This window comes from Salmo salar, chromosome 13, assembly GCF_965601325.2.
Source record: "Salmo salar chromosome 13, fSalSal1, whole genome shotgun sequence".
NCBI classification, from domain to species: Eukaryota; Metazoa; Chordata; class Actinopteri; order Salmoniformes; family Salmonidae; genus Salmo; species Salmo salar.
The window spans coordinates 106,734,945-106,762,126 of NC_138303.1; the positions used below are offsets into that span (position 1 = coordinate 106,734,945).

Below are 27,182 nucleotides of genomic sequence, written 5' to 3' on the forward strand. Positions count from 1 at the left end.
GCTACAGACTGTTATCTTGATAATTGGACATATTTCAAGTTGGGTTGAATGTGTTGAATGAGTTGAGTCGCCTGTGTAAACCTGTTGTTGCCTATTATCTGTGAACAAGAAAGCCACGACCGTTTCTGCCCCATTAACTAACCACTTGAGAGGTCATAGTTCACGCCGTAGTTACATCGTTACATCTTTAGGCCTATACAGTATATAACCTTATTATGTGAGAGGTTAACCATACAGACCTTAGTTTAGCCCAGTGGCCCAGTGGGCCTGCCATTGAGGTGCAAATAAAATGTCTTAACTTCCTCAATATTGTGGGGAATATGTGTAATTAACACTAAACAAAGATTGACAGCAGTCTGGTAATCCCTGGCCCACACGCTGCTTAAGGGGATTAGTTTTTTTCTTTCTCTAAAGAGGTAAAACCCTTAAAACTATTTAGCTTTTCCTAATTGCAGAAGGTAACATTATCCTCTGTTTGCCAAAGTGTCCGGTAGGCACTGCACAAGGACAGCAGGATCCAGTGTGCTGAGAACCAACAGTCAGGATGTACAGTAGCTTGTCATTTACAACACAGGCTTGTAACTTATATCTTTTAGTTACAATTAGGGGATGCATATTGGATATAAAAAGGGTTATTGGACTCTTGACTCCATATTTGTAGTTCACATTATTAATTACAATATCCAGGGCTGAGGGGCAACTTTGTTAAAGTCCATTTAGTAAATGAATGTCAAGCATTTCAATTTAATTAAAAAAAAATCCTCAATGAGTCTATTGATCCTTGGCCTTGGCAGCCGTATGAGCAATTTGATAGCTGGATATTATGTAGAACAGGTTTTATATGCTATTATTGTACCTTTGACATTGTTGTGCCTTTGGCTTTGACATTGCTCTGTCTGTTGAAAACAGACATCTAGCTGGCTCACACCAGTAGGTTCCAACTACTGCAATTAGGAATATGTGATGTGGGGCTTTCTAAAATAAAATACTGGCTATATGATTTCATCAAGATACAGAAAATGTGTCTTCCATTCCCCCTATATAACTCTAACCTTCTGTGGAAACTTGAACACAACTTGTCTTGTCTAGTTTTCTAGCTAACTGAGTCCAATCCAAATCATTTGAGAGTCTGACATAAGCAGTTAACCTGATGAGGTGGGACAACCTCCTCGGCAACCTTCATCCTATTAACTGCTAATGTTTTACCAGAACATTCCCAATCCAAGGCATTCTGAACATTGGACTCACGTGAAACTCACAAGATGGAGGGTTTCTTCACCCGAACTAACCTACCCTAACAACAGATGCTAAATAATCTCAAATGAATTGAACACCCATTTCTTTATGCAGCTTCTGTAATTCACATATTTAAAATGTAATCTAGAGTTTCTTTCGATTTCTGTCTGTTATATCTCCCATTAGGAATATATGTGTTTGTAAATAGAAGGCTTTGGATCTGTTAGCATCTATAAGAGAAATAATGTCAAATAGTCGGTCATTTTATACAAGTCAGTTGTTTTATTTGTCATTGGCTTTTGCATGAACATGTATCATTCTAACAGCACAACATAACTTTACATTTAATATATATATTTTAGAATAATCCAAAATCCTTAACATTACTACTTCAGTGTGTTAGTCAATGTTAATGTACAGTATGTTTAATTATGGAATAAAGACTATATATTTTATTTAAATGATGGATTGTGCAAAACTGCAAGTATTTATCTCTTACAGGCTTGTTTTATGCTTGTTGTTTTGGATAAACATTGATAGAGGTGATTGTCAAAGATTTACAATTGTGTGTGTGGAGCAGGATATGCAACAGAATGCATTTAGCAACTGTCCTAAATATTGTCAGTTGCATAAAGTGTAAAAGTGGCCATCATGAGTGCCATAATTTCCTAATTAACAAATGAAACATGGAGAATAACACAAATGGAGGAGAAACAATCTAAAACAGCATTCATTCACACACATACAAAAAATACGTACTTTTACAAGTTATACAAACAGCAAATTAAGGGGAGACTTCAAAACAGAAACCGATTCACCAAAGAAGTTGTTTGGGAAATTAACTTCCATTTCAGCAAGACCTGCTACCATTGGATGTCGCCAAGCAGATTTCACAGCTTTGATCATTGATAGGGGGAGATAGAGGACTCTCTTAGACCTGGGTTCAAATAGTATCTGTTTTCTTTCATCTGTGCTTGATTGAGCTTACCTGGCTCAATTATGGAACCAATGGAATAGTACCAAAAGTGCAAACCAACTCGGCCCGTCCATCTGGCACTCCCCAGACAGGCTCAATCAAAACACTCAAAGGAGACTTTAAAACATGGGTACTCATGTACTAGTTGAGAAGGTCCGGTCAAACAAATTTCCTATGTGGCTAAGGTCCAGATGGATAATGTCATTTATCGGCGTAGTAACAAACCCCAACCTCACAACCCATTGGACCCCAAACTGTTCACACCCCTCTTGTTGGCGGAGAGAAAATGTTGCGGTTTTAAAGCCAATTCCATGCAATTCTACACATTTCACATGGGGCAGAGAATTTTGTTGCTGTTTCATAGCTAATTTCCTGCAATTCTACACGTCTTATGTGTGTTTAAATGATACCAGGGGTCGAAGCCCGATCGAGTTCTATTTTTTTAACAATAAATAGATGCGGTCCACCAGTTGAGTATAGGAGCTTTAAAATAGCTCAGATACTTATTTTAAACCCAGGTCTGCTGGGTGGAGAGTGGAGACTCTTATATAATCGGTTTGTTTACAGTCGGTCCTAAATCACTCCCTTTCCCTCCCCCTTGTTCCTTTACACCTCTATGTTAGCATGTCTAATGGTCTTAATAAGTATATTTCTTCCACCTTCAGATCTGCTGGGATGGAATTGGGACCGGCTGTTCATGAAGTGAAATCTTCTATTTTATTTTATTTACATGACAGAGCATTTCTCCTCTGCCTTGGCTTTCATCTCCGTCACGGTGGCCGAGGCCTTCTCCTTGAGCTGGTCCATGTCCATGTTCTGGAGGTTCTGAATGCCACCCAAGATGGAGTCCTTGTCCTCCTCCTCTGTGGCATCCTCGTCCACCATCTTGAGGAGCTCCTCGGGTACGTCCACGTCGTCTCCAGCCATGGCAAGCATGTTATCGTCCTGCTCGCTCTGGAGAGAGTAGAGACCAATACAGACATTATATTTATTTTATAGCTTGTAATATTATTATTATTATTCAGGACATCAGCTAGTAAGACAGACGGAGATCATGTTCTCGTCCTACTCGCTCTGTTAGAGAAACAATAGAGATGTTACATTAGCTAGCATCGTTAGTTACTGCTTGCTGCCCTGCTCCCACTAAAAGACCCATGCAGACATTAGATTAGCGAGTGAGAGAGAGCGACAGACAACCTGAACCTACTACTCTAATGCATCTTGCTCGGCCTTTAAAGGGAGAGACCGATACAGATGTAAACAACCTACTACAGCGGCAAGAAAAAAGTATGTGAATCCTTTGGAATTACCTGGACTTCTGCATAAATTGGTCATAAAATTGTATCTGATCTTCATCTAAGTCACAACAATAGACAAACACAGTCTGATTAAACTAATTGCACACAAACAATTATATGTTTTCATGTCTTTACTGAACAGACCATGTAAACATTCACAGTACAGGGTGGAAAAAGTATGTGAACCCTTGGATTTAATAACTGGTTGACCCTCCTTTGGCAGCAATAACCTCAACCAAATGTTTTGTAGTTGTGAATCAGACCGGCACAACGGTCAGGAGGAATTTTGGACCATTCCTCTTTACAAAACTGTTTCAGTTTAGCAATGTTCTTGTGATGTCTGGTGTGAACCGCTCTCTTGAGGTCATGCCACAGCATCTCAGTCGGGTTGAGGTCAGGACACTCTAGAAGGTGTATTTTCTTCTCTTGAAGCCATTCTGTTGTTGATTTACTTCTGTGTTTTAGGTCGTTGTCCTGTTGCATCACCCAACTTCTGTTGAGCTTTAGTTGGTGGACAGATAGCCTTACATTCTCCTGCAAAATGTCTTGATAAACATGGGAATTCATTTTCCCCGTTGATGATAGCAAGCTGTCCAGGCCCTGAGACAGCAAAGCAGCCCCAAACCATGATGCTCCCTCCACCATACTTTACAGTTGGGATGAGGTTTTGATGTTGGTGTGCTGTGCCTTTTTTCTCCACACATAGTGTTGTGTGTTCCTTCCAAATAATCTGTCCACATAATATCTTGCCAGTAGAGCTGTGGAACATCCAGGTGCTCTTTTGTAATCTTCAGATGTGCTGAAAAGTGTTTTCTGGACAGCAGTGGCTTCTTGCGTGGTATCCTCCCATGAACACCATTCTTGTTTAGTGCTTTACGTATCGTAGACTCGTCAACAGAGATGTTAGCATGTTCCAGAGATTTCTGTAAGTCTTTAGCTGACACTCTAGGATTCTTCTTAACCTCATTGAGCATTCTGCTTTGTGTGTTTGCAGTCATCTTTGCAGGACGGCCAGTCCTAGGGAGAGCTGCAACACTGCTGAACTTTCTCCATTTATAGACAGTTTGTTTTACTGTGGACTGACGAACATCAAGGCTTTTAGAGATACTTTGTAACCCTTTCCAGCTTCATGCAAGTCAACAATTCTTAATCTTAGTTCTTCCGAGATCTCTTTTGTTCGAGGCATATTTCACATCAGGCAATGCTTCTTGTGAATAGTAAACTCAAATTTGTGAGTGTTTTTTATAGGGCAGGGCAGCTCTAACCAACATCTCCAATCTCATCTCATTGATTTGACTCCAGGTTAGCTGACTCCTGTCTCCAATTAGCTTTTGGATAAGTCATTAGCCTAGGGGTTCACATACTTTTTCCAACCTACACTGTGAATGTTTAAACGATATATTCAATATAGACAAGAAAAATACAATAATGTGTGTGTTATTAGTTTAAGTATACTGTGTTTGTCTATTGTTGTGACTTAGATGATCAGATCAAATTTGATGACCAATTTATGCAGAAATCCAGGTAATTCCAAAGGGTTCACATACTTTTTCTGTTCATGTAGAGGCCAACACAAGCGTCAGATTAGCTAGTGAGACAGAGATATCTTCTACAGTTACACTCTTGTCTCTGTAGGGGCCAACACAGACATCAGATTAGCTAGTGAGACAGAGATATCTTCTACAGTTACACTCTTGTCTCTGTAGGGGCCAACACAGACATCAGATTAGCTAGTGAGACAGAGATATCTTCTACAGTTACACTCTTGTCTCTGTAGGGGCTAGCACAGACATCAGATTAGCTAATGAGATAGAAAGATACCATACTACAGCTAGACCAACACGGACAATCAATCAATAAATCAATCAATCAATGAAATCATTACAAATAAATCAATCAAATTCATTCATAACTGATGTTTTTATGTCAGCAGTTGTCACAAAGTGCTTTGCAGTACATTGGATTAGCTATCGAGACAGACAGACAGACAGACAGACAGACAGACAGACAGACAGACAGACAGACAGACAGACAGACAGACAGACAGACAGACAGACAGACAGACAGACAGACAGACAGACAGACAGACTCTATCATCCTGTCTCGCTCTGTAGAGACAGATGTTAGATTAGCTAGTAAAACATGGAGAGACATTAAATAAATGAGACGAATACAACAAGTGTAGACTTTACTGTGAAATGTTTACTTACGAGCCCTTTCCCAACAACGCAGTTAAAAAGTAAGAACATTTCCAAATAGATGTAAAAAAATAAATAGTAACACGATAAAATAACAATGACGTGTACTGGGGTACGAGGGTGTTGGAGTGATTGATTGAGGTAATATGTACATGTAGGTTTGGTTAGGTGATTGATTGATTGAGGTAATATGTACATGTAGGCTTGGTTAGGTGATTGATTGAGGTAATATGTACATGTAGGCTTGGTTAGGTGATTGATTGAGGTAATATGTACATGTAGGTTTGGTTAGGTAATTGATTGAGGTAATATGTACATGTAGGCTTGGTTAGGTGATTGATTGAGGTAATATGTACATGTAGGCTTGGTTAGGTGATTGATTGAGGTAATATGTACATGTAGGTTTGGTTAGGTAATTGATTGAGGTAATATGTACATGTAGGCTTGGTTAGGTGATTGATTGAGGTAATATGTACATGTAGGCTTGGTTAGGTGATTGATTGAGGTAATATGTACATGTAGGCTTGGTTAGGTGATTGATTGAGGTAATATGTACATGTAGGCTTGGTTAGGTGATTGATTGAGGTAATATGTACATGTAGGCTTGATTAGGTGATTGATTGAGGTAATATGTACATGTAGGTTTGGTTAGGTGAGTGATTGATTGAGGTAATATGTACATGTAGGTTTGGTTAGGTGATTGATTGAGGTAATATGTACATGTAGGCTTGGTTAGGTGATTGATTGAGGTAATATGTACATGTAGGCTTGGTTAGGTGATTGATTGAGGTAATATGTACATGTAGGTTTGGTTAGGTGATTGATTGAGGTAATATGTACATGTAGGCTTGGTTAGGTGATTGATTGAGGTAATATGTACATGTAGGCTTGGTTAGGTGATTGATTGAGGTAATATGTACATGTAGGTTTGGTTAGGTGATTGATTGATTGAGGTAATATGTACATGTAGGTTTGGTTAGGTGATTGATTGATTGAGGTAATATGTACATGTAGGTTTGGTTAGGTGATTGATTGATTGAGGTAATATGTACATGTAGGTTTGGTTAGGTGATTGATTGATTGAGGTAATATGTACATGTAGGTTTGGTTAGGTGATTGATTGATTGAGGTAATATGTACATGGTTAGGTGATTGATTGAGGTAATATGTACATGTAGGTTTGGTTAGGTGATTGATTGAGGTAATATGTACATGTAGGTTTGGTTAGGTGATTGATTGAGGTAATATGTACATGTAGGCTTGGTTAGGTGATTGATTGAGGTAATATGTACATGTAGGCTTGGTTAGGTGATTGATTGAGGTAATATGTACATGTAGGTTTGGTTAGGTGATTGATTGAGGTAATATGTACATGTAGGCTTGGTTAGGTGATTGATTGAGGTAATATGTACATGTAGGCTTGGTTAGGTGATTGATTGAGGTAATATGTACATGTAGGTTTGGGATTGATTGAGGTAATATGTACATGTAGGTTTGGTTAGGTGATTGATTGATTGAGGTAATATGTACATGTAGGTTTGGTTAGGTGATTGATTGATTGAGGTAATATGTACATGTAGGTTTGGTTAGGTGATTGATTGATTGAGGTAATATGTACATGGTTAGGTGATTGATTGAGGTAATATGTACATGTAGGTTTGGTTAGGTGATTGATTGAGGTAATATGTACATGTAGGTTTGGTTAGGTGATTGATTGAGGTAATATGTACATGTAGGCTTGGTTAGGTGATTGATTGAGGTAATATGTACATGTAGGCTTGGTTAGGTGATTGATTGAGGTAATATGTACATGTAGGTTTGGTTAGGTGATTGATTGAGGTAATATGTACATGTAGGCTTGGTTAGGTGATTGATTGAGGTAATATGTACATGTAGGCTTGGTTAGGTGATTGATTGAGGTAATATGTACATGTAGGTTTGGTTAGGTGATTGATTGATTGAGGTAATATGTACATGTAGGTTTGGTTAGGTGATTGATTGATTGAGGTAATATGTACATGTAGGTTTGGTTAGGTGATTGATTGATTGAGGTAATATGTACATGTAGGTTTGGTTAGGTGATTGATTGATTGAGGTAATATGTACATGTAGGTTTGGTTAGGTGATTGATTGATTGAGGTAATATGTACATGTAGGTTTGGTTAGGTGATTGATTGATTGAGGTAATATGTACATATTAGTAGGGGGTGAAAAGCAGAATGTTCGGGTAGCCATTTGATTAACTGTTCAGCAGTCTTATAGCTTGGGGGTAGAAACTTCAGGAGCTTTCTGGTCCCAGATATGGCGCTCCGGTACCGCTTCCCGTGTGGCAGCAGAGAGAACAGACAGTGGCGGGAGTCTGATCATTTTTAGGGTGTTCCTCTGACACAACCTGGTATCCTGCAATAACTACACACAACTACATGCAAGGCACTGGATGAGTGTCGTTTTAACACCTCACTGGTGCACATGTCACTGGTAAAAACAAATGGTCACTTAGGGATCCTCAGTTTGAGCACACTTAATGCAATAAAGAAGAAGAGAAGAAGAAACAGATTGACTGAAGAAACGGCAGCAACCTCAAACCTCCATTCTAGAACCTGTTGGAACCTACGTTCTAGAACCTGTTGGAACCTACGTTCTAGAACCTGTTGGAACCTCCATTCTAGAACCTGTTGGAACCTACGTTCTAGAACCTGTTGGAACCTACGTTCTAGAACCTGTTGAAACCTCCATTCTAGAACCTGTTGGAACCTACGTTCTAGAACCTGTTGAAACCTCCATTCTAGAACCTGTTGGAACCTACGTTCTAGAATCTGTTGGAACCTACGTTCTAGAACCTGTTGGAACCTACGTTCTAGAACCTGTTGGAACCTACGTTCTAGAACCTGTTGGGACCTACGTTCTAGAACCTGTTGGAACCTACGTTCTAGAACCTGTTGGAACCTACGTTCTAGAACCTGTTGGGACCTACGTTCTAGAACCTGTTGGAACCTACGTTCTAGAACCTGTTGGAACCTACGTTCTAGAACCTGTTGGAACCTACGTTCTAAACTCCAGGAAGGCTGATCTGAAACCTGCGTTAGCCTTTCCGTTGGAAACCATGACGACGGCCAGGTGTGAGGATTCTAAAGATATCCGCCATAGTCTTACACAAGACACTAATTCCATTAGTTAAACATGACAGATTTTGCAGTTACAAATACAATCACGTTATTTCACCATTCATTGTGTTAATCAGTTGTGATGACTGTCTTGTACAATGCCTTTAATCAAATTTAAAATAATCTTTATGTTGGGTTGTCTGTCATGGTGAAACTATACTTGCTGGACTCAATAGTTGTTGTATAGGTTGTATAGCCTTTGTCATGAACATGTCTATTTAAACTAACATGCAAACAAAACAACTGAATCTATACCTATTCATGATATATGAATATGTTGTCTATTGTTTTGAAGTGTCGTTCCACATATAGAAATGAAAATAACTAACAAGAAGATTGAATATTGAACTGAATGACTTGTGAGAGGCATTCTGCAAAAAGCAAACACAGAAGCCACAGCAGTTCACCTCAGTCAGGATGATTTCTTTTCAATGCTTAAATAATATAAATATATATTCTGCTTTTTGCTACTGTACGCACAGCTTTATACATGGTAGTGGTAATATAGCTATACAAATCAAAAACATTGAATTATCGCTTTTTCTTTCAGTAATGACGTATATAAAATCAGAAATCCAACTGTACCTTATTTCCGCTCGTCATAACAACTGGTTAAAAATAACTTCCTTATCAAGCAGCTTTCAATAGATCCCAATAGATCCAAACAGATTCAGTAGATTATTCTACAGAATCTAACCTAGATGTGGTTGTTGTGGCTGTCAACGTCGCTCAACCAACACTGTCTTCGCTCCCCAGAGCCACATTAACACCTAGCTAGAACACCTAGCAGAGCAGATGGCTTCTGGTCTTGTTTTAAGCCCACAGCACAATATAGGACACCATGTCAAGTCTCCAGGTATTTTATGGAACATCTTGCCTTCACCGTAATCTGCTGGCAGTTAGCCACCTCCACCTCCCGCTGTACGGCCTAAGGTACACTGCCCAAGTACTAGGCCAAGGGATAAAAACAGCATCTAGCCTGTAAACATCAACCATTGAGGTGTTCACCAGGGTTGAGGTTAGAGTCCGTTTCAATTCAGTCAATTTAGGAAGAACAATTGTAGTCTACATTTGGGCTCCCGAGTGGCGCAGCGATCTAAGGTATTGCATCTTCAGTGCTAGAGGCGTCAATACAGACACCCTGTTTCGAATCCAGGCTGTATCACAACCGGCTGTGATTTGGAGTCCCATAGGGCGGCACACAATTGGCCCAGCGTCGTCCGGGTTTGGCCGGTGTAGGACGTCATTGTAAATAAGAATTTGTTCTTAACTGACTTGCCTAGTTAATTCATTTTGAAATGTAAAATTACATAACCTCATTGTTCCATCCAAAGGTCTCTGCATCTGAGAAATTAATGGCAATGAACATGTTTGCTCTTTGAACATTTGCTCTACAGTATGTAAACATACAGTATAACATAAAACAGTGCAAGTAAAGTTGAAATCATCTACTCTAGAGAGTGATTAGTGACAGGGGGCTGAAAAGATTGTAATTCGGGAGGAATGTGTTCTCACAGGGGGCTGAACAGGTTGTAATTCGGGAGGAATGTGTTCTCACAGGGGGCTGAACAGGTTGTAATTCGGGAGGAATGTGTTCTCACAGGGGGCTGAACAGGTTGTAATTCAGGAGGAATGGGTTGTCACCTTTGGGAGTCTGTACTTGTCTCGTAGGCACACCCGCAGAGTTGCCCTCTCAGCTTTCTTGTGTAAAAAGTCAGCATCTCTCTCCATCCTGAACAACAGAGAAAATAAATGATTGATTAATTGATTGATTGATTAATTAATTTATATATAGCGTGATCACATCATGGATAACTTTATATGCATGCATACTGTATACTTGTTTCATTTGTATTCAAACAACAATAACGGTCTGAGTATGATCTTGTTTCAAACAAAGGGACAGTCAATATACCATACTAATGCAACACATGATACTGTGAAGCTAAGAGGATGCAGCGCTTATGGAGGTTGACCTTAACGACATGCTACATGTCTCATGGGTAAACCATCAGATGGGTTTAGGTAAAGAGGTGCACACTACATATTCTCACTGTTCAGTCATATGATTCTTCCGGAATTTGAAAAGAGAACATGGAGGATGTCTGGGCTGGCTGCCATAATAAATAGTTGTATTGTTGTACTATTTATGGCTTTATCATCTAATGTGCTGCTTGCTTTCCTCCTGTTTAGAAAAATCAAAAGCTGCAAACTCTATGGCTCCAATGATAATAATGGATTAAACCAACGTTTCAACTGTTTTCTTCCTGTGTCATTATTATGGCTTTACACAACCCGTAGGGGTTTTCTAATGGTCAATCAGCCTTTTAAATTGATAAACTTGGATTAGCTAACACAACGTGCCTTTGGAACACAGGAGTGATGGTTGCTGATAATGGGCCTCTGTACGCCAATGTAGATATTCCATAAAAAAATCTGCCGTTTCCAGCTACAATAGTCATTTACAACATCAACAATGTCTACACTGTATTTCTGATCAATTTGATGTTATTTTAATGGACAAAAAAAAAAGCTTTTTTTTTTAAAAACAAGGACATTTCTAAGTGACCCCAAACTTTTGAACGGTGTTGTTCATATGAGATGAGTAATGCAAAATATGTAAACATTATTAAAGTGACAAGTGTTCCATTATTAAAGTGGCCAGTGATTTCAAGTCTATGTATATAGGGCAGCATGTATATGTGCCAACCTCATTGGTCGCTGTGGATAGGGAACTGTTTCCCCTAGCCAATTAAACGTGAGGATTATTAGTTGGCCAGATTGAGGGCTTGGGCCAGATTGAGGATTAGGACAAATTACCCAACACAGCCACAGTACACTGATTGTACAAAACATTACCATGACATAGACTGACCAAGTGAATCCAGGTGAAAGCTATGATCCCTTATTGATGTCACTTGTTAAATCCACTTCAATCAGTGTAGATGAAGAGACAGGTTAAAGAAGGATTTTTAAGCCTTGAGACAATTGAGACATGAATTGTGTGTGTGTGCCATTCAGAGGGTGAATGGGCAAGACAAAAGATTTAAGTGCCTTTGAACGGGGTATGGTAGTAGGTGCCAGGCGCACCAGTTTGAGTGTGCCAAGAACTGCAACGCTGCTGGGTTTTTCACACTCAACAGTTTCCCGTGTGCATCAAGAATGACCCAATACCCAAAGGACATCCAGCCAACTTCACACAACTGTAGGAAGCATTGGAGTCAACATGGGCCAGCATCACTGTGGAATACTTTGGACACCTTGTAGTTTCCTGACGAATTGAGGCTGTTCTGAGGGCGAAAAGGGGGTCAACTCAATATTAGCAATGTGTTCCTAATGTTTTGTACACTCATTGCATAACACTAACTCCTGCTCTGCTCTGAGAGTCATAGGCCGAAGACACCCAACACAAAATGAGGAATACAAGATGGTTATAAGGTGGTCATACATGCTCTGATAATGCATTATAACTGCAGGCTTTAAGTAAAAGTGCTTTAACATTTAGCATCAGATCTGTGTGCGGCCATTTTCCACCAGACGACAACGGAATTGTTCACTAAATCATGGGAGGAAGGGCTAATCTGGTTACATAATCTGGTTACATAATCTGGTTTGGCTGAAGCGTCCATCAGAAGATTATATTTCTGTAAAACATCAACATGTCAAATTAAATCAAATATTATTATTGGTCACATACACATGGTTAGCATATGTTATTGCGAGTGTAGCGAAACGCTTGTAACATGTCCGTTTTAGGCTAAGGCTATGCTATATTTTGTTGCAATATAGACAATTATTACACACAAATAATGTAACATTTATGGACTCATTTATTGATTGCTTAAATACATTTTACAAATCTTAATTTGACTGAATATTAAAACATACAATCTACCTGCATTGAAGCAGCTCAACATTGACATGACATTCATTCATCTAAAAGACTCCCATCCAGAGAGACCCACAGGAGCAACCAGGGGCAAGTGCCCAGCTCAAGGGCACATCAAAAGATCTCTCACCAAGTCAAAACCCGGGACCCGAACCAGCGACCTAGCAGCCACCGGCCCAAGATCCTAACCGCCAGGCCATCAACCATCCAACACCCCCCCCCCCCCCCCCCCCCCCAAAAAAAAACTCTCCCTCTGTTGTCTCCAGTTCCACATCTCAACCCTCAGTTTCCCTCAGCCCATCCCACCCATCTCCACTGACTACCGTCTTTGTATTTCTATACGCCATACAGTATCTTTCAACTATGCTGTGATGTAACATACAATTTGAATCTAATTTAATAGAATCCAGAGATTGCGAGTTAATGTTTTGAACAGTGACTGAACATGCCCTACTGGGCAGCAGCCACATCATTTTACATAATAAAACAAAATGGCTGCCATGGCAGTGAAACCACAGTTATGAGCTCTTCCTCCTGTTTGTCAACTAGTACCTGTCTGAAATTGTGGATATGGATGAATAAACTGGACAGAGTGTTGAAATGATTTGAGATAAACATAGCAGTAAGATTACTTTTGATCTGTGATTTTTCACTTCACCATCAAAGCTCCTCCTACAACGTCGCAGTTAAATTAAATCACCATGGGTGAAATTCAGCAGCCATTTTAAAATCCTCCTGGAGTCTTAATAGTTCAGGCTCTAAATTAGACTGAACTGAATTCACTTTTCAAAATGTAAGACTATTTTACAGACTAATTTACAGACCATTTTACAGACTATTTGACTTTATTTTAGCACTGACCTTTTGAGTGTTATTTAAATTCAATGTCGGTATGCCAGTCTAGCTTCAAAAACAACATTGTTTATGTCACAGCAGAGGGTCAATGATCAGAGATTAATTGTGTAATGGTGGTCGTGGTTGTAAAAATTGCAGTTTGAGTTAAGGTGTCTGCTCTGACCTTGAGTGACAAAACCATCAAGAAAATAAATAGCGCAAAAATAAACATAAATTGTAATCTGTAACAACGGGAATAAATGTTGATAAAATAAAGTTATGAATTCAACAAAACAACAAGATTTAAAATGAACAAATCATTTGCAAGGTGATTTCCTGTACAATTCCTGCATGGTGCTTGTCAAGGTCAGATAGAATAAGGGTGGTGGAGCCGACAGTATGTAGGGTTAGCCAGCCATGTTGTCTCATAGCCATTCATGATCCAACAACACCAAAACAAAATGGAGGTAACTCGGCAGTCAGGGCAGGTTACTTACTTCTCCTCCACCAACTGTTTTTGGTACTCCTCATACTCCTCGCGTGTCATCCCTGCTGCTTTGGCCGGATCTGCAGGGGCCGCCTCCGCTTCCTCCTCTCCTCCACCCATAGGATTCAAACCAGCCAGCGGGTTAGGCATCATGGTCTTGATTAGGAACATCTTGATCCCCTATAGAGTTCTGCTGTACTAGGATATATAGATATTATTGTAAATAGGACAAGATGTTTCCCTGGCTTCTACCGTTGGGTTGGGATTGCTAGCGGGTAAGTCCAATGGGAACCTGTATATTCTGTCTGCTAACCTGTGCTGCTGCTTGGGTGTGTAATGAAGGATGCACTGACGGCTAGGGAACAGACACCAACAACAAAAAATACGGTCAGTCGTAATCTGGATTAAACCTCACTACAGCCCCACGATGCTAAGAGGCAGATGGCCTGGTTTTCCGCCTCTATTTTTAACACACAACTTTAAGGATTGATATTGTTAAATGGGACAGGTTCAATCAATTACTTTATTGGTGTATAGCACAATGCAAAGGTCACAGTCACATTTTTGGGATTTCAAGATCCCAAGACATTCTTGCTCCCCTGTCACATTAGTTGTTGCTTCTGCCCGCCCATTGCTAGTTAATCACATTACTGAACAAGGTTTGGCCCCTCCCATCTGCCAGAGATATCCGTTTATATCCTGGATGAGTTGGGGGGAGGGGGAGCTGGAGGAGCTGAGGGCTGGAGGAGCTGAGGGTGGGGGGGGGGGGAGCTGAGGGCTGGAGGAGCAGAGGGTGGGGGGGGGGGGGCTGAGGGCTGGAGGAGCAGAGGGTGGGGGTGCTGAGGGTTGGAGGAGCAGAGGGTGGGGGGGGGGGGGGGGGCTGAGGGCTGGAGGACCAGAGGGTGGGGGGGGGGCTGAGGGCTGGAGGAGCAGAGGGTGGGGGGGGGTGGGGGGGGGTTAGGGCTGGAGGAGCAGAGGGTGGGGGGGGGCTGAGGGCTGGAGGAGCAGAGGGTGGGGGGGGCTGAGGGCTGGAGGAGCTGAGGGTGGAGGGAGGAGGGGGAGCTGAGGGCTGGAGGAGCTGAGGGCTGGGGGAGCTGAGGGTGGGGGGGGAGCTGAGGCCTGAAGGAGCTGAGGGTGGAGGAAGGAGGGGGAACTGGGGGGGAGCTGATGGGGGAGAGCTGAGGGCTGGAGGCGCTGAGGGTGGGGGGAGCTGGAGGGGGGGGCTGAGGGCTGGAGGAGCTGGAGGGGGAGCTGACGGCTGGAGGAGCTGGAGGGGGGGGGGGCTGAGGGCTGGAGGAGCTGGAGGGGGAGCTGACGGCTGGAGGAGCTGGAGGGGGGGCTGAGGGCTGGAGGAGCTGGAGGGGGGGCTGGAGGAGCTGGGGGGGCTGAGGGCTGGAGGAGCTGGGGGGGCTGAGGGCTGGAGGAACTGGAGGGGGGCTGAGGGCTGGAGGAGCTGGAGGGGGAGCTGGAGGAGCTGGGGGGGCTGAGGGCTGGAGGAACTGGAGGGGGGCTGAGGGCTGGAGGAGCTGGAGGGACTGAGGGCTGGAGGAGCTGGGGGGACTGAGGGCTGGAGGAGCTGGAGGGGGGGGGGGCTGAGGGCTGGAGGAGCTGGAGGGGGGGGCTGAGGGCTGGAGGAACTGAGGGCTGGAGGAACTGAGGGCTGGAGGAACTGGGGGGAGGAACTGGGGGGGGCTGAGGGCTGGAGGAACTGGGGGGAGGAACTGAGGGCTGGAGGAACTGGGGGGGAGCTGAGGGCTGGAGGAGCTGGAGGGGGGGGGCTGATGGCTGGAGGAACTGGGGGGGGGCTGAGGGCTGGAGGAGCTGGAGGGGGGGCTGAGGGCTGGAGGAACTGGAGGGGGGGGCTGAGGGCTGGAGGAACTGGAGGGGGGGGCTGAGGGCTGGAGGAACTGGAGGGGGGGGCTGAGGGCTGGAGGAACTGGGGGGAGGAACTGAGGGCTAAGAAACCTTTATATAACAGCATGAAGAATAACACAACGTACATTTGTGTACAGAGTGTGCAGAATGCAGGGTTGTATACTTTCATATTCTTATCATGAAACGCTGATGTTCTTTATAATTGGTATGAAATTACAGACAGACAAGCTGAATTGTATAACCATAGCATTTGCCTTTTTCTATAGCTACACTGTTGTTTGCAGTTAGCTGTACTGTGCTGTACTGTATTGTGCAGTACTGTACTGCGTTGTACTGTGCTATACTGTGCAATACTGTACTGTGCTATACTGTGCAATACTGTACTGTGCTGTACTGTGCAATACTGTACTGTGCTGTGGCTGGGAGGCGGGCGAAGGAGGCAGTTTCCTGTGATAGAAGTGTCATTATCTCTTATTTATGATGAGTGACACTGCAACAATGCAGTCTGACAATAACAGATTAAGGTGTGCATCTCAAATATACTCTATTCCCTTTGAGGGAGGAGAGAAAGAGAAAGAGAGCAAGAGAGAAAGAGAAAGAGAGCAAGAGAGAGAGAGGAAACTAATGGCAGAACGTAAAGTGCTTTCGGAAAGTTTTCAGACCTCTTGACTTTTTCCACATTTTGTTACGTTACAGCCTTATTCTAATAAATAGCTAACAAAATAGCTACATGAACCGCATTTATCTTTTATTTCAGTCTCTATGCACACTCACAGGGCCTTACACACTGTCACTCCATCATCTGATCACTCACACATAATATGCACAGACATTTATACTGACTCTACCCACCCACTCACATGCAAGCTGCTGCTACTCTGTTTATCTCATATCCTGTTGCCTCGTCACCTTAGCCCTATACATATCTACCTCCATCACTCAAGTATTCCTGCACATGTAAATATGGTATTGGAACTGACTTAAATATTTCCTGCATATAGTATGCTTACTTACGTATATTTCATATTTCTCGTGTGCTTTTTTCTAGTAATACATTGTTATTGATTATTGAATTGTTGGGTTTTGAGTTTGCAAGAAAGGCATTTCACTGTGACATTAAAACTTGAAACTTACTTCCACTCGGCCACAAGAGCATTAGTGAAGTCGGGCACTGACGTTGGGCGATTAGGCCTGGCTCGCAGTCTGCGTTCCAATTCATTCCTAAGGTGTTCGATGGGGTTCAGGTCAGGGCTCTGTGCAGGCCAGTCAAGTTCTTCCACACTGATCTCGACAAACCATTTCTGTATGGACCTCGCTTTGTGCACCGGGGCATTGTCATGTTGAAACAGGAAAGGGCCTAACCCAAACTGTGGCCACAAAGTTGGAAGCACAGAATCGTCTAGAAATTCATTGTATGTTGTAGCGTTCACTGGAATTAAGGGGCCTAGCCCGAACCATGAAAAACAGCCCCAGTCCATTATTCCTCCTCCACCAAACTTTACAGTTGGCACTATGGATTGGGGCAGGTAGCATTCTCCTGGCATCTGCAAACCAGATTTGTCTGTCGGACTGCCAGATGGTGAAGCGTGATTCCAGAGAACGCGTTTCCACTGCTCCAGAGTTCAATGGCAACGAGCTTTACACCACTCCAACTGACACTTGGCATTGTGCATGATCTTAGGCTTGTGTGCGGCTGCTCGGCTGTGGAAACCCATTCCATGAAGCTCCCGACGAACACTTCTTGTGCTGACCTTGGTTCCAGAGACAGTTTGGAACTTGGTAGTGAGTGTTGGAACCGAGGACAGACGATTTTTACGTACTACGCGATTCATCACTTGGCGGTCCTGTTCTGTGAGCTTGTGTGGCCTACCACTTAGCGGCTGAGCCGTTGTTGCTCCTAGATGTTTCCACGTCACAATAACAGCACTTACAATTGATTGGGGCAGCTCTAGCAGGGCAGATATTTGACAAACTGACTTGTTGGAAAGGTGGCATCCTGTGATGGTGCCACGTTGAAAGTCACTGAGCTCTTCAGTAAGGCCACTCTACTGACAATGTTTGTCTATGGAGATTGCATGGTGTTGTGCTCAATTTTATACACCGGTCAGCAAATGAGTGTGGCTGAATCCACTAATCTGAAGGGGTGTCCACATACTTTTGTATATATAGTGTATCTCTGAAAGACATGACATCATATACCAATGCTCCATAGTCAATACTCATTAACTGTATGGCATGCCTAGATTAATATATTCATTTGATCAAATATGAATGAACATTTTATTTAGGACACAGTGCCATTCATTTGTTGAAATATGCCTGCTGCTGAGGCACTCATGGGTTTCCATTTGTTGCTGTTGGTATGACTGGTATGCAAAAATTTGTTTGCCTACCTGTCAGTGTGGAGAGACCCATATGCAATCACTGACATAAAGCAACAGTTATTTCCAATATACACTGAACAAACAATATAACCGCAACATTCAACAATTTCAAGTATTTTACCGAGTTACAGTTCATATAATAGTAAATCAGTCAATTGAAATAATTTAATTCGGCCCTAATCTATGGATTTTACATGACTGGTAATACAGATATGCATTGATTGGTCAGATTTTTTAAATTTATTTTTTAAAGCTAAGGGGTAGGGTGGTGGATCAGAAAACCAGTCAGTATCTAGTGTGACCACCATTTGCCTCATGCAGCGTGACATCTCCTTCACAAAGTTGATCAGGCTGTTGATTGTGGAATGTTGTCCCACTCCTCTTCAATGGCTGTGTGAAGTCGCTGGATATTGACGAGAACTGGAACACGCTGTCATACATGTCGATCCAGAGCATCCCAAACATGCACAATGGGGGACATGTCTGGTGAGTATGCAGGCCATGGAAGAACTGGGAAATTTTCAGTTTCCAGGAATTGTGTACAAATCCTTGTGACATGTTGCTGTGCATTATCATGCTGAAACATGCGGTGATGGCGGTGGATGAATGGCACGACAACGGGCCTTAAGATCTCGTCACGGTATCTCTGTCCTTTCAAATTGCCATTGATAAATTGCAATTGTGTTTGTTGTCCGTAGCTTATGCCTGCCTATACCATGATCCCACCATAGGGCACTCTGTTCAAGTCAGCAAACCGCTCGCCCCCACGAAGCAATCTGTCCCGTACAGTTGAAACCGGGATTCATCCATAAACACATTTCTCCAGCGTGCCAGTGGCCATCAAAAGGTGAGCATTTGCCCACTGAAGTCAGTTACAACATACTGTATATGAAAACATTTTAAAAAGGTTATTCAAGTATTAATTACCAAAATTATGAAGATTCCCGGTAACTGTATTAAATTACCGGGAGCTTTGCAACCCTACCTATACCTCACCACTGACACACAGTTGTTCTCTCTCACATGAGGCCCAGCATAATGTCCTGTGGTCTGTCAGAGGCTATTATTGCTGGACACCAGTCTACCGTGCCGTAGACACACCAGCCTACCGTAGAGACACCAGCCTACCGTAGAGACACCAGCCTACCGTAGAGACACCAGCCTACCGTAGAGACACCAGCCTACCGTGCCAGAGACACCAGCCTACCGTGCCAGAGACACCAGCCTACCGTGCCAGAGACACCAGTCTACCGTGCCAGAGACACCAGTCTACCGTAGACACACCAGCCTACCGTAGACACACCAGCCTACCATGCCTCCCTTAGACCAAACCTTGACCAGACTAAGCACTAAGCCATGCATTAAGCTAACGTCTTTAAAATGGATCCTGATCAAAAGCGACAGGATGATAGTCTGGTCCCAGATCTGTTTGCGCTATCTTGCCAACTACTTTGATGAGTTACAAGGAGTTGGCAAGACAGCACAAACAGATCTGGGACCAGGCTAGAAGGTCAAATTTAACAACAATTAGGCTACTTTTTTAATACCTGAAAACCAAAATGTAAACAATAAGATGGCATACAGGAAAAGACAAAAATGTTGGTTTGTTTTTTGTTTATGTAAATTGCTTGAGAAGAAAAAAGAAAAATGCCAGATTGGCATGTTTCAACCATTCAAGAAGACACACATATTGGACATCCACTCTGGGTTTTCTTCAACACAGTTCAGAATTCATACAAAATTGCACATTTATTAAATCCACAGTTTTCAAAGCTATGTGAATGGGCATACGGTGTTTTTGTTTTCTGAGAGTGGGAACTTATCAAAAACCAGTCGAAAGATCAGAATATAACCCAACGACTTGTCAAAATACTGTATACAATATATTACATCATATTTGGAATCTTTTAACAAAATGTCCCACACGAGCATTCATTCACATACATAATATCAGATCAAATTAAAACTAAGAAATTAAAAAAGAAACTTCTCAAACAAAATCTAATTTTCAAGTACAATAATTTACAATTTTGAAAAACAAAACCAAACCAAAATAACCAGCAAAATGAACAGTCCCTCATTTACATATTGGCATGATATTGATGATTGTTTCATCAAAAGAATTTCTTTGCTGCTGCTTCTTGTTGACTTCTGTAGAGGGAGAAGAAAGAGATGAGAGAGAGGAGAGAGTTGAAATTGAGAGGAGAGAGAAAGAGATGAGTTATGACAAACAGATTTTTTAAAATGTATTAGTTATACTATTTATTTATTATTGGTCTTACTTGTACATAATGTAGCTGAAGAACAGGACTGATTGGATGACCACAAAGACCAGGAAGTGTGTGGTACCCAAACAGGAAGGCATTGGAGGAGGGTCAGGGCAGTTCATCACCTGCTTTTCACTGGGGTTCTACATGTAGCATAAGACACAAAAATATACTGTAAAAATCTAGATTCCTCATGTCCTCGTTCTTTCCAGACTTCTCAAAACACATTGGAGGAGAAGGTCTGAGGGAGAGGGACCATGGATCTTCTCTTCCAATGTGGTTGGCGAAGGAGGCGAAGCTCGAGGAATCAGGAAAAGACTTGAGAAAGACATGTGGAGAACCGCTGAGATTTACAGTCAAATAAGTTACTGACAAACCCCATTGCGCGTGATGAGGTGTTCGATGTTCCTCTTGACCACGTGTAGATGTTCCTTGATGTCGTTGAAGTGTTGGACCGTCTCATACGTCCCCATGCCTACTGCGTTGCCCTGATGCTGGCTGGCACCAATCTGTTTCAGAGACTCATAGAACGAGTTTCTGAGGAGAAAAGAAAACGAACAAAAGAGTCAGATCTCACTGTTGAACACGGCCCAAGCTGCAGTAGAAACATACATACGATAGGAAAAATTCTGACATTTTCTACATCAGCACACCAGAAAGGGTAGCGAAAAAAACCTCAGCCCATGGTAAACAACATCTGAAGTACGCGACAACATTAAACCAGGAATGAATTTCAGCTAATACAGAATGAAGATGATTAATTGAATGTCTTCCTATACCTAAATAAGGTATGTGAACTTGAAGTCTATGTATTTGGAAGATGATTGAATTAAGGTTGGTGGACATGTTTTCCCTATGACAGTGTGTCAAATCAAATCAAAAGTTTATTGGTTGTGTACACAGATGTTAATCACTGCTAGCTCCAACAGTGCAGTAATGCCTAGCAATAAAAACAGCACATATTATCTAGATACAAAACAATCTGTTATATAGGATGAGCCATGACTACAATACAGCATATACATCTAAAGTGGGTAAAACAGTAGGTAAACATTATTAAAGTGACCAGTGTTACATGACTATGTACATAGGGCAGCAGTCTCTAAGGTGCAGGGTAGAGTACCGGGTGGTAGCCGGCTAGTAACAGTGACTGAAGTTCAGGGCAGGGTACTGGGTAGTAGCTGGCTAGTAACAGTGACTGAAGTTCAGGGCAGGGTACTGGGTAGTAGCTGGCTAGTAACGTGCTGAAGTTCAGGGCAGGGTACTGGGTGGTAGCTGGCTAGTAACAGTGACTGAAGTTCAGGGCAGGGTACTGGGTGGTAGCTGGCTAGTAACAGTGACTGAAGTTCAGGGCAGGGACTGGTAGCTGCTAGTACAGTGATGAAGTTCAGGGGCAGGGGCTGCGTGACTGGCAGGGCTACTGGGTGCAGCGGGTACTGGGTAGCAGGGCTGGTAACGGCTAGTCAGGCGGTACGGGTACAGCTGGCTAGTAACAGTGACTGAAGTTCAGGGCAGGGTACGGGTGGTAGCTGGCTAGTAACAGTGACTGAAGTTCAGGGCAGGGTACTGGGTGGTAGCTGGCTAGTAACAGTGACTGAAGTTCAGGGCAGGGTACTGGGTGGTAGCTGGCTAGTAACAGTGACTGAAGTTCAGGGCAGGGTACTGGGTGGTAGCTGGCTAGTAACAGTGACTGAAGTTCAGGGCAGGGTACTGGGTGTAGCTGGCTAGTAACAGTGACTGAAGTTCAGGCAGGGTACTGGGTAGTAGCTGGCTAGTAACAGTGACTGAAGTTCAGGGCAGGGTACTGGGTAGTAGCTGGGTGAAAGGCCTGCTAATGGTGACAGTTTAACAGTCTGATGGCTTGGAGATAGAAGCTGTTTTTCAATCTCTCGGTCCCAGCTTTGACGCACCTGTACTGTCTACTCCCTCTAGACGAAGTGAGGGTGTGACTCAGACTGACAGACAGGTTTATCCATGTGGTAAAGCTATTGGACAGTTCTCTGGGAACAACACCCAGACCACTAATCCCGATTAAAAAGAAGGAGATGAGGCAGAGAAGGTGGGCCAGCACAGGTGACCCCCACACACACACACACACACACACACACACACACGTCCTTTAAATGGTGCACACCTTAGATTATATAATATATGTTATACAAACCGTATCCTTTTTTTTTTACCTGTTAGGGCTAGGGGGCAGTATTGACACGGCCGGATAAAAAAACGTACCCGATTTAATCTGGTTACTACTCCTGCCCAGTAACTAGAATATGCATATAATTATTTGCTTTGGATAGAAAACACCCTAAAGTTTCTAAAACTGTTTGAATGGTGTCTGTGAGTATAAGAGAACTCATATGGCAGGCCAAAACCTGAGAAGATTCCATGCAGGAAGTGGCCTGTCTGACAAGTTGTGTTTCATCTTGGCTCTATTTATTGAAGACTGAGGATCTTTGCTATAACGTGACACTTCCTACGGCTCCCATAGGCTCTCAGAGCCCGGGAAAAAGCTGAACGATATCGAGGCAGCCTCTGGCTGAAACACATTATCGCTTTTGGCAAGTGGCCGATCAGAGTACTATGGGCTTAGGCGCGTGCCCGAGTCGACCCCATGCTTTATTTTCTTTCGTCTGTTTACCTAAACGCAGATTCCCGGTCGGAATATTATCGCTTTTTTATGAGAAAAATGGCATAAAAATTGATTTTAAACAGCGGTTGACCTGCTTCGAAGTACGGTAATGGAATATTTAGAATTTCTTTGTCACGAATTGCGCCATGCTCGTCACCCTTATTAACCCTTTCGGATAGTGTCTTGAACGCACGAACAAAACGCCGCTATTTGGATATAACGATGGATTATTTGGGACCAAACCAACATTTGTTATTGAAGTAGAAGTCCTGGGAGTGCATTCTGACGAAGACAGCAAAGGTAATAACATTTTTCTTATAGTAAATCTGACTTTGGTGAGTGCTAAACTTGCTGGGTGTCTAAATAGCTAGCCCTGTGATGCCGGGCTATCTACTGAGAATATTGCAAAATGTGCTTTCACCGAAAAGCTATTTTAAAAATCGGACATATCGAGTGCATAGAGGAGTTCTGTATCTATAATTCTTAAAATAATTGTTATGCTTTTTGTGAACGTTTATCGTGAGTAATTTAGTAAATTCACCGGCAGTGTTCGGTGGGAATGCTAGTCACATGCCAATGCAAAAAGCTGGTTTTTTATATAAATATGAACTTGATTGAACAAAACATGCATGTATTGTATAACATAATGTCCTAGGGTTGTCATCTGATGAAGATCATCAAAGGTTAGTGCTACATTTAGCTGTGGTTTGGGTTTATGTGACATTATATGCTAGCTTGAAAAATGGGTGTCTGATTATTTCTGGCTGGGTACTCTGCTGACAATCTAATGTTTTACTTTCGTTGTAAAGCCTTTTTGAAATCGGACAGTGTGGTTAGATTAACGAGAGTCTTGTCTTTAAAATGGTGTAAAATAGTCATATGTTTGAGAAATTGAAGTAATAGCATTTCTAAGGTATTTGAATAACGCGCCACAGGATTCCTATAGTACGACCCTGCCTCACACAGGAAGCGGCGCAGGTCCTAATCCAGGCACTTGTCATCTCCCGTCTGGATTACTGCAACTCGCTGTTGGCTGGGCTCCCTGCCTGTGCCATTAAACCCCTACAACTCATCCAGAATGCCGCAGCCCGTCTGGTGTTCAACCTTCCCAAGTTCTCTCACGTCACCCCGCTCCTCCGCTCTCTCCACTGGCTTCCAGTTGAAGCTCGCATCCGCTACAAGACCATGGAGATTGCCTACGGAGCTGTGAAGGGAACGGCACCTCCATACCTTCAGGCTCTGATCAGGCCCTACACCCAAACAAGGGCACTGCGTTCATCCAACTCTGGCCTGCTGGCCCCCCTACCTGTGAGGAAGCACAGTTCCCGCTCAGCCCAGTCAAAACTGTTCGCTGCTCTGGCACCCCAATGGTGGAACAAGCTCCCTCACGACGCCAGGACAGCGGAGTCAATCACCACCTTCCGGAGACACCTGAAACCCCACCTCTAAGGAATACCTAGGATAGGATAAAGTAATCCTTCTAACCCCCCCCCCCCCCCCCCTTAAAAGATTTAGATGCACTATTGTAAAGTGGTTGTTCCACTGGATATCATAAGGTGAATGCACCAATTTGTAAGTCGCTCTGGATAAGAGCGTCTGCTAAATGACTTAAATGTAATGTAAATGTAATTCCACTGGCTGTTACATAGGTGGGACGATGTGGTGCCACCTACCATAGAGAGGCTAATGATCCAAAATCATCCATTCCAAAATATATATACATACACATACATATTTTTGGTTCCCACCGTGAAGCATGGAGGAGGTGTGACTGTGCGTCGCTGGTGACACAGATTTATTTAGAATTCAAGGCACACTTAAACAGCATGATTACCACAGCATTCTTCAGTGATACGCCATCCCATTTGGTTTGAGCTTAGTGCGACTATCAATTGTTTTTCAACAGGACAATGACCCAACACACCTCCAGGCTGTGTAAGGGCTATTTGACCGAGAAGGAGAGTGATGGAGTGCTGCATCAGATGACCTGGCCTCCACAATCACCCGACCTCAACCCAATTGAGATGGTTGGGATGAGTTGGACTGCAGAGCAAAGGAAAAGCAGCCAACAAGTGCTCAGCATATGTGGGAACTCCGTCAAGAATGTTGGAAAAGCATTCCAGGTGAAGCTGGTTAAGAGAATGCCAAGAGTGTGCAAAGCTGTTATGGCAAAGGGTGGCTACTTTGAAGAAACTCAAATATATTTTGATGAAAACTTTTGGTTACTACATGAATCCATTTGTGGTATTTAATAATTTATGTATTTCCTATTATTCTACAATGTAGAAAAAAGTTTAAATAAAAATGAGTAGCTGTGTCCAAACGTTTGACTGGTACTGTGTATGTGAGATTATATATATATATATATATATACACACACACACACACACACACATATACCCATATATCTATCTACAGCTGAAGTCGGAAGTTTACATACACTTAGGTTGGAGTCATTAAAACTCATTTTTCAACCACTCCACAAATTTCTTGCTAACAAACTATAGTTTTGGCAAGTCGGTTAGGACATCTACTTTGTGCATGACACAAGTAATTCTTCCAACAATTGTTTACAGACACATTATTTCACAATTCCAGTGGGTCAGAAGTTTACATACACTAAGTTGACTGTGCCTTTAAACAGCTTGGAAAATTCCAGAAAAAGATGTCATGGCAAATTGACATAATTTGAGTCAATTGGAGGTGTACCTGTGGATGTATTTCAAATTGTAGACCTACACGTCTGGTTCATTCTTGGGAGCAATTTACAAACACCTGAAGGTACCACGTTCATCTGTACAAACAATAGTACACAAGTATAAACACCATGGGACCACGCAGCCGTCATACCGCTCAGGAAGGAGACACGTTCTGTTTCCTAGAGATGAACGTACTTTGGTGTGAAAAGTGCAAATCAATCTCAGAACAACAGCAAAGGACCTTGTGAAGATGCTGGAGGAAACAGGTACAAAAGTATCTATATCCACAGTAAAATAAGTCCTATGTCGACATAACTTGAAAGGCCGCACAGCAAGGAAGAAGCCACTGCTCCAAAACTGCCATAAAAAAGCCAGACTACGGTTTGCAACTGCACATGGGGACAAAGATCGTACTTTTTGGAGAAATGTCCTCTGGTCTGATGAAACAAAAATAAAAGTGTTTGGCTATAATGACCATCGTTATGTTTGGAGGGAAAAGGGGGATGCTCGCAAGCTGAAGAACACTATCCCAACCGTGAAGCACAGGGGTGGCAGCATCATGTTGTGGGGGTGCTTTGCTGCAGGAGGGACTGGTGCACTTCACAAAATAGATGGCATCATGAGGAGGAAAAGTATGTGGATATATTGAAGCAACATCAAGACATCAGTCAGGAAGTTAAGCTTGGTCGCAAATGGGTCTTCCAAATGGACAATGACCCCAAGCATTCTTCCAAAGTTGTGGCAAAATGGCTTAAGGACAACAAAGTCAAGGTATTGGAGAGGCCATCACAAAGCCCTGACCCCAATCCTATAGAACATTTGTGGGCAGAACTGAAAAAGCATGTGCGAGCAAGGAGGCCTACAAACCTGACTCAGTTACACCAGCTCCGTCAGGAGGAATGGACCAAAATTCACCCAACTTATTGTGGGAAGCTTGTGGAAGGCTACCAGAAACGTTTGACCCAAGTTAAACAATTTAAAGGCAACGCTACCAAATACTAATTGAGTGTATGTAAACTTCTGACCCACTGGGAATGTGATGAAAGAAATAAAAGCTGAAATTAATCACTCTCTCTACTATTATTCTGACATTTCACATTCTTAATAAAGTGGTGATCCTAACTGACCTAAGACAGGGATTTTTTACTAGGATTAAATGTCAGGAATTGTGAAAAACTGAGTTTAAATGTATTTGGCTAAGGTGCATGTAAACTTCCGACTTCAACTGTATGTATATCTCTAT

At 42.6% G+C, this 27,182-nt stretch overlaps 2 protein-coding genes across 3 annotated transcripts in view; both read right to left on the reverse strand.

Annotated features, from left to right (window-relative positions):
- Positions 1-1,498: 1,498 nt before the first annotated feature.
- Positions 1,499-14,559, reverse strand: cplx4a (complexin 4a). Its single transcript, XM_014138847.3, has 3 exons — positions 14,093-14,559; positions 10,517-10,604; positions 1,499-3,166 (listed from the first exon to the last, which is right to left on the reverse strand). Exons 1-3 carry the CDS (start codon positions 14,251-14,253, stop codon positions 2,939-2,941), a joined length of 477 nt encoding a protein of 158 aa, XP_013994322.1. The 5' UTR covers positions 14,254-14,559; the 3' UTR covers positions 1,499-2,938.
- Positions 14,560-19,940: 5,381 nt separating this feature from the next.
- Positions 19,941-27,182, reverse strand: part of lman1 (lectin, mannose-binding, 1) — a 31,099-nt gene continuing 23,857 nt past the window's right edge. For both annotated transcript variants that reach the window (XM_014138846.3, XM_014138845.3), the window contains exons 11-13: positions 20,986-21,145; positions 20,624-20,751; positions 19,941-20,492 (exon numbers count right to left, since the gene is read on the reverse strand). In XM_014138846.3, the coding sequence (XP_013994321.1) occupies positions 20,456-20,492; positions 20,624-20,751; positions 20,986-21,145 (325 nt within the window). In that variant the 3' untranslated portion in view covers positions 19,941-20,455. The remainder of the gene's footprint in view (positions 20,493-20,623; positions 20,752-20,985; positions 21,146-27,182) is intronic.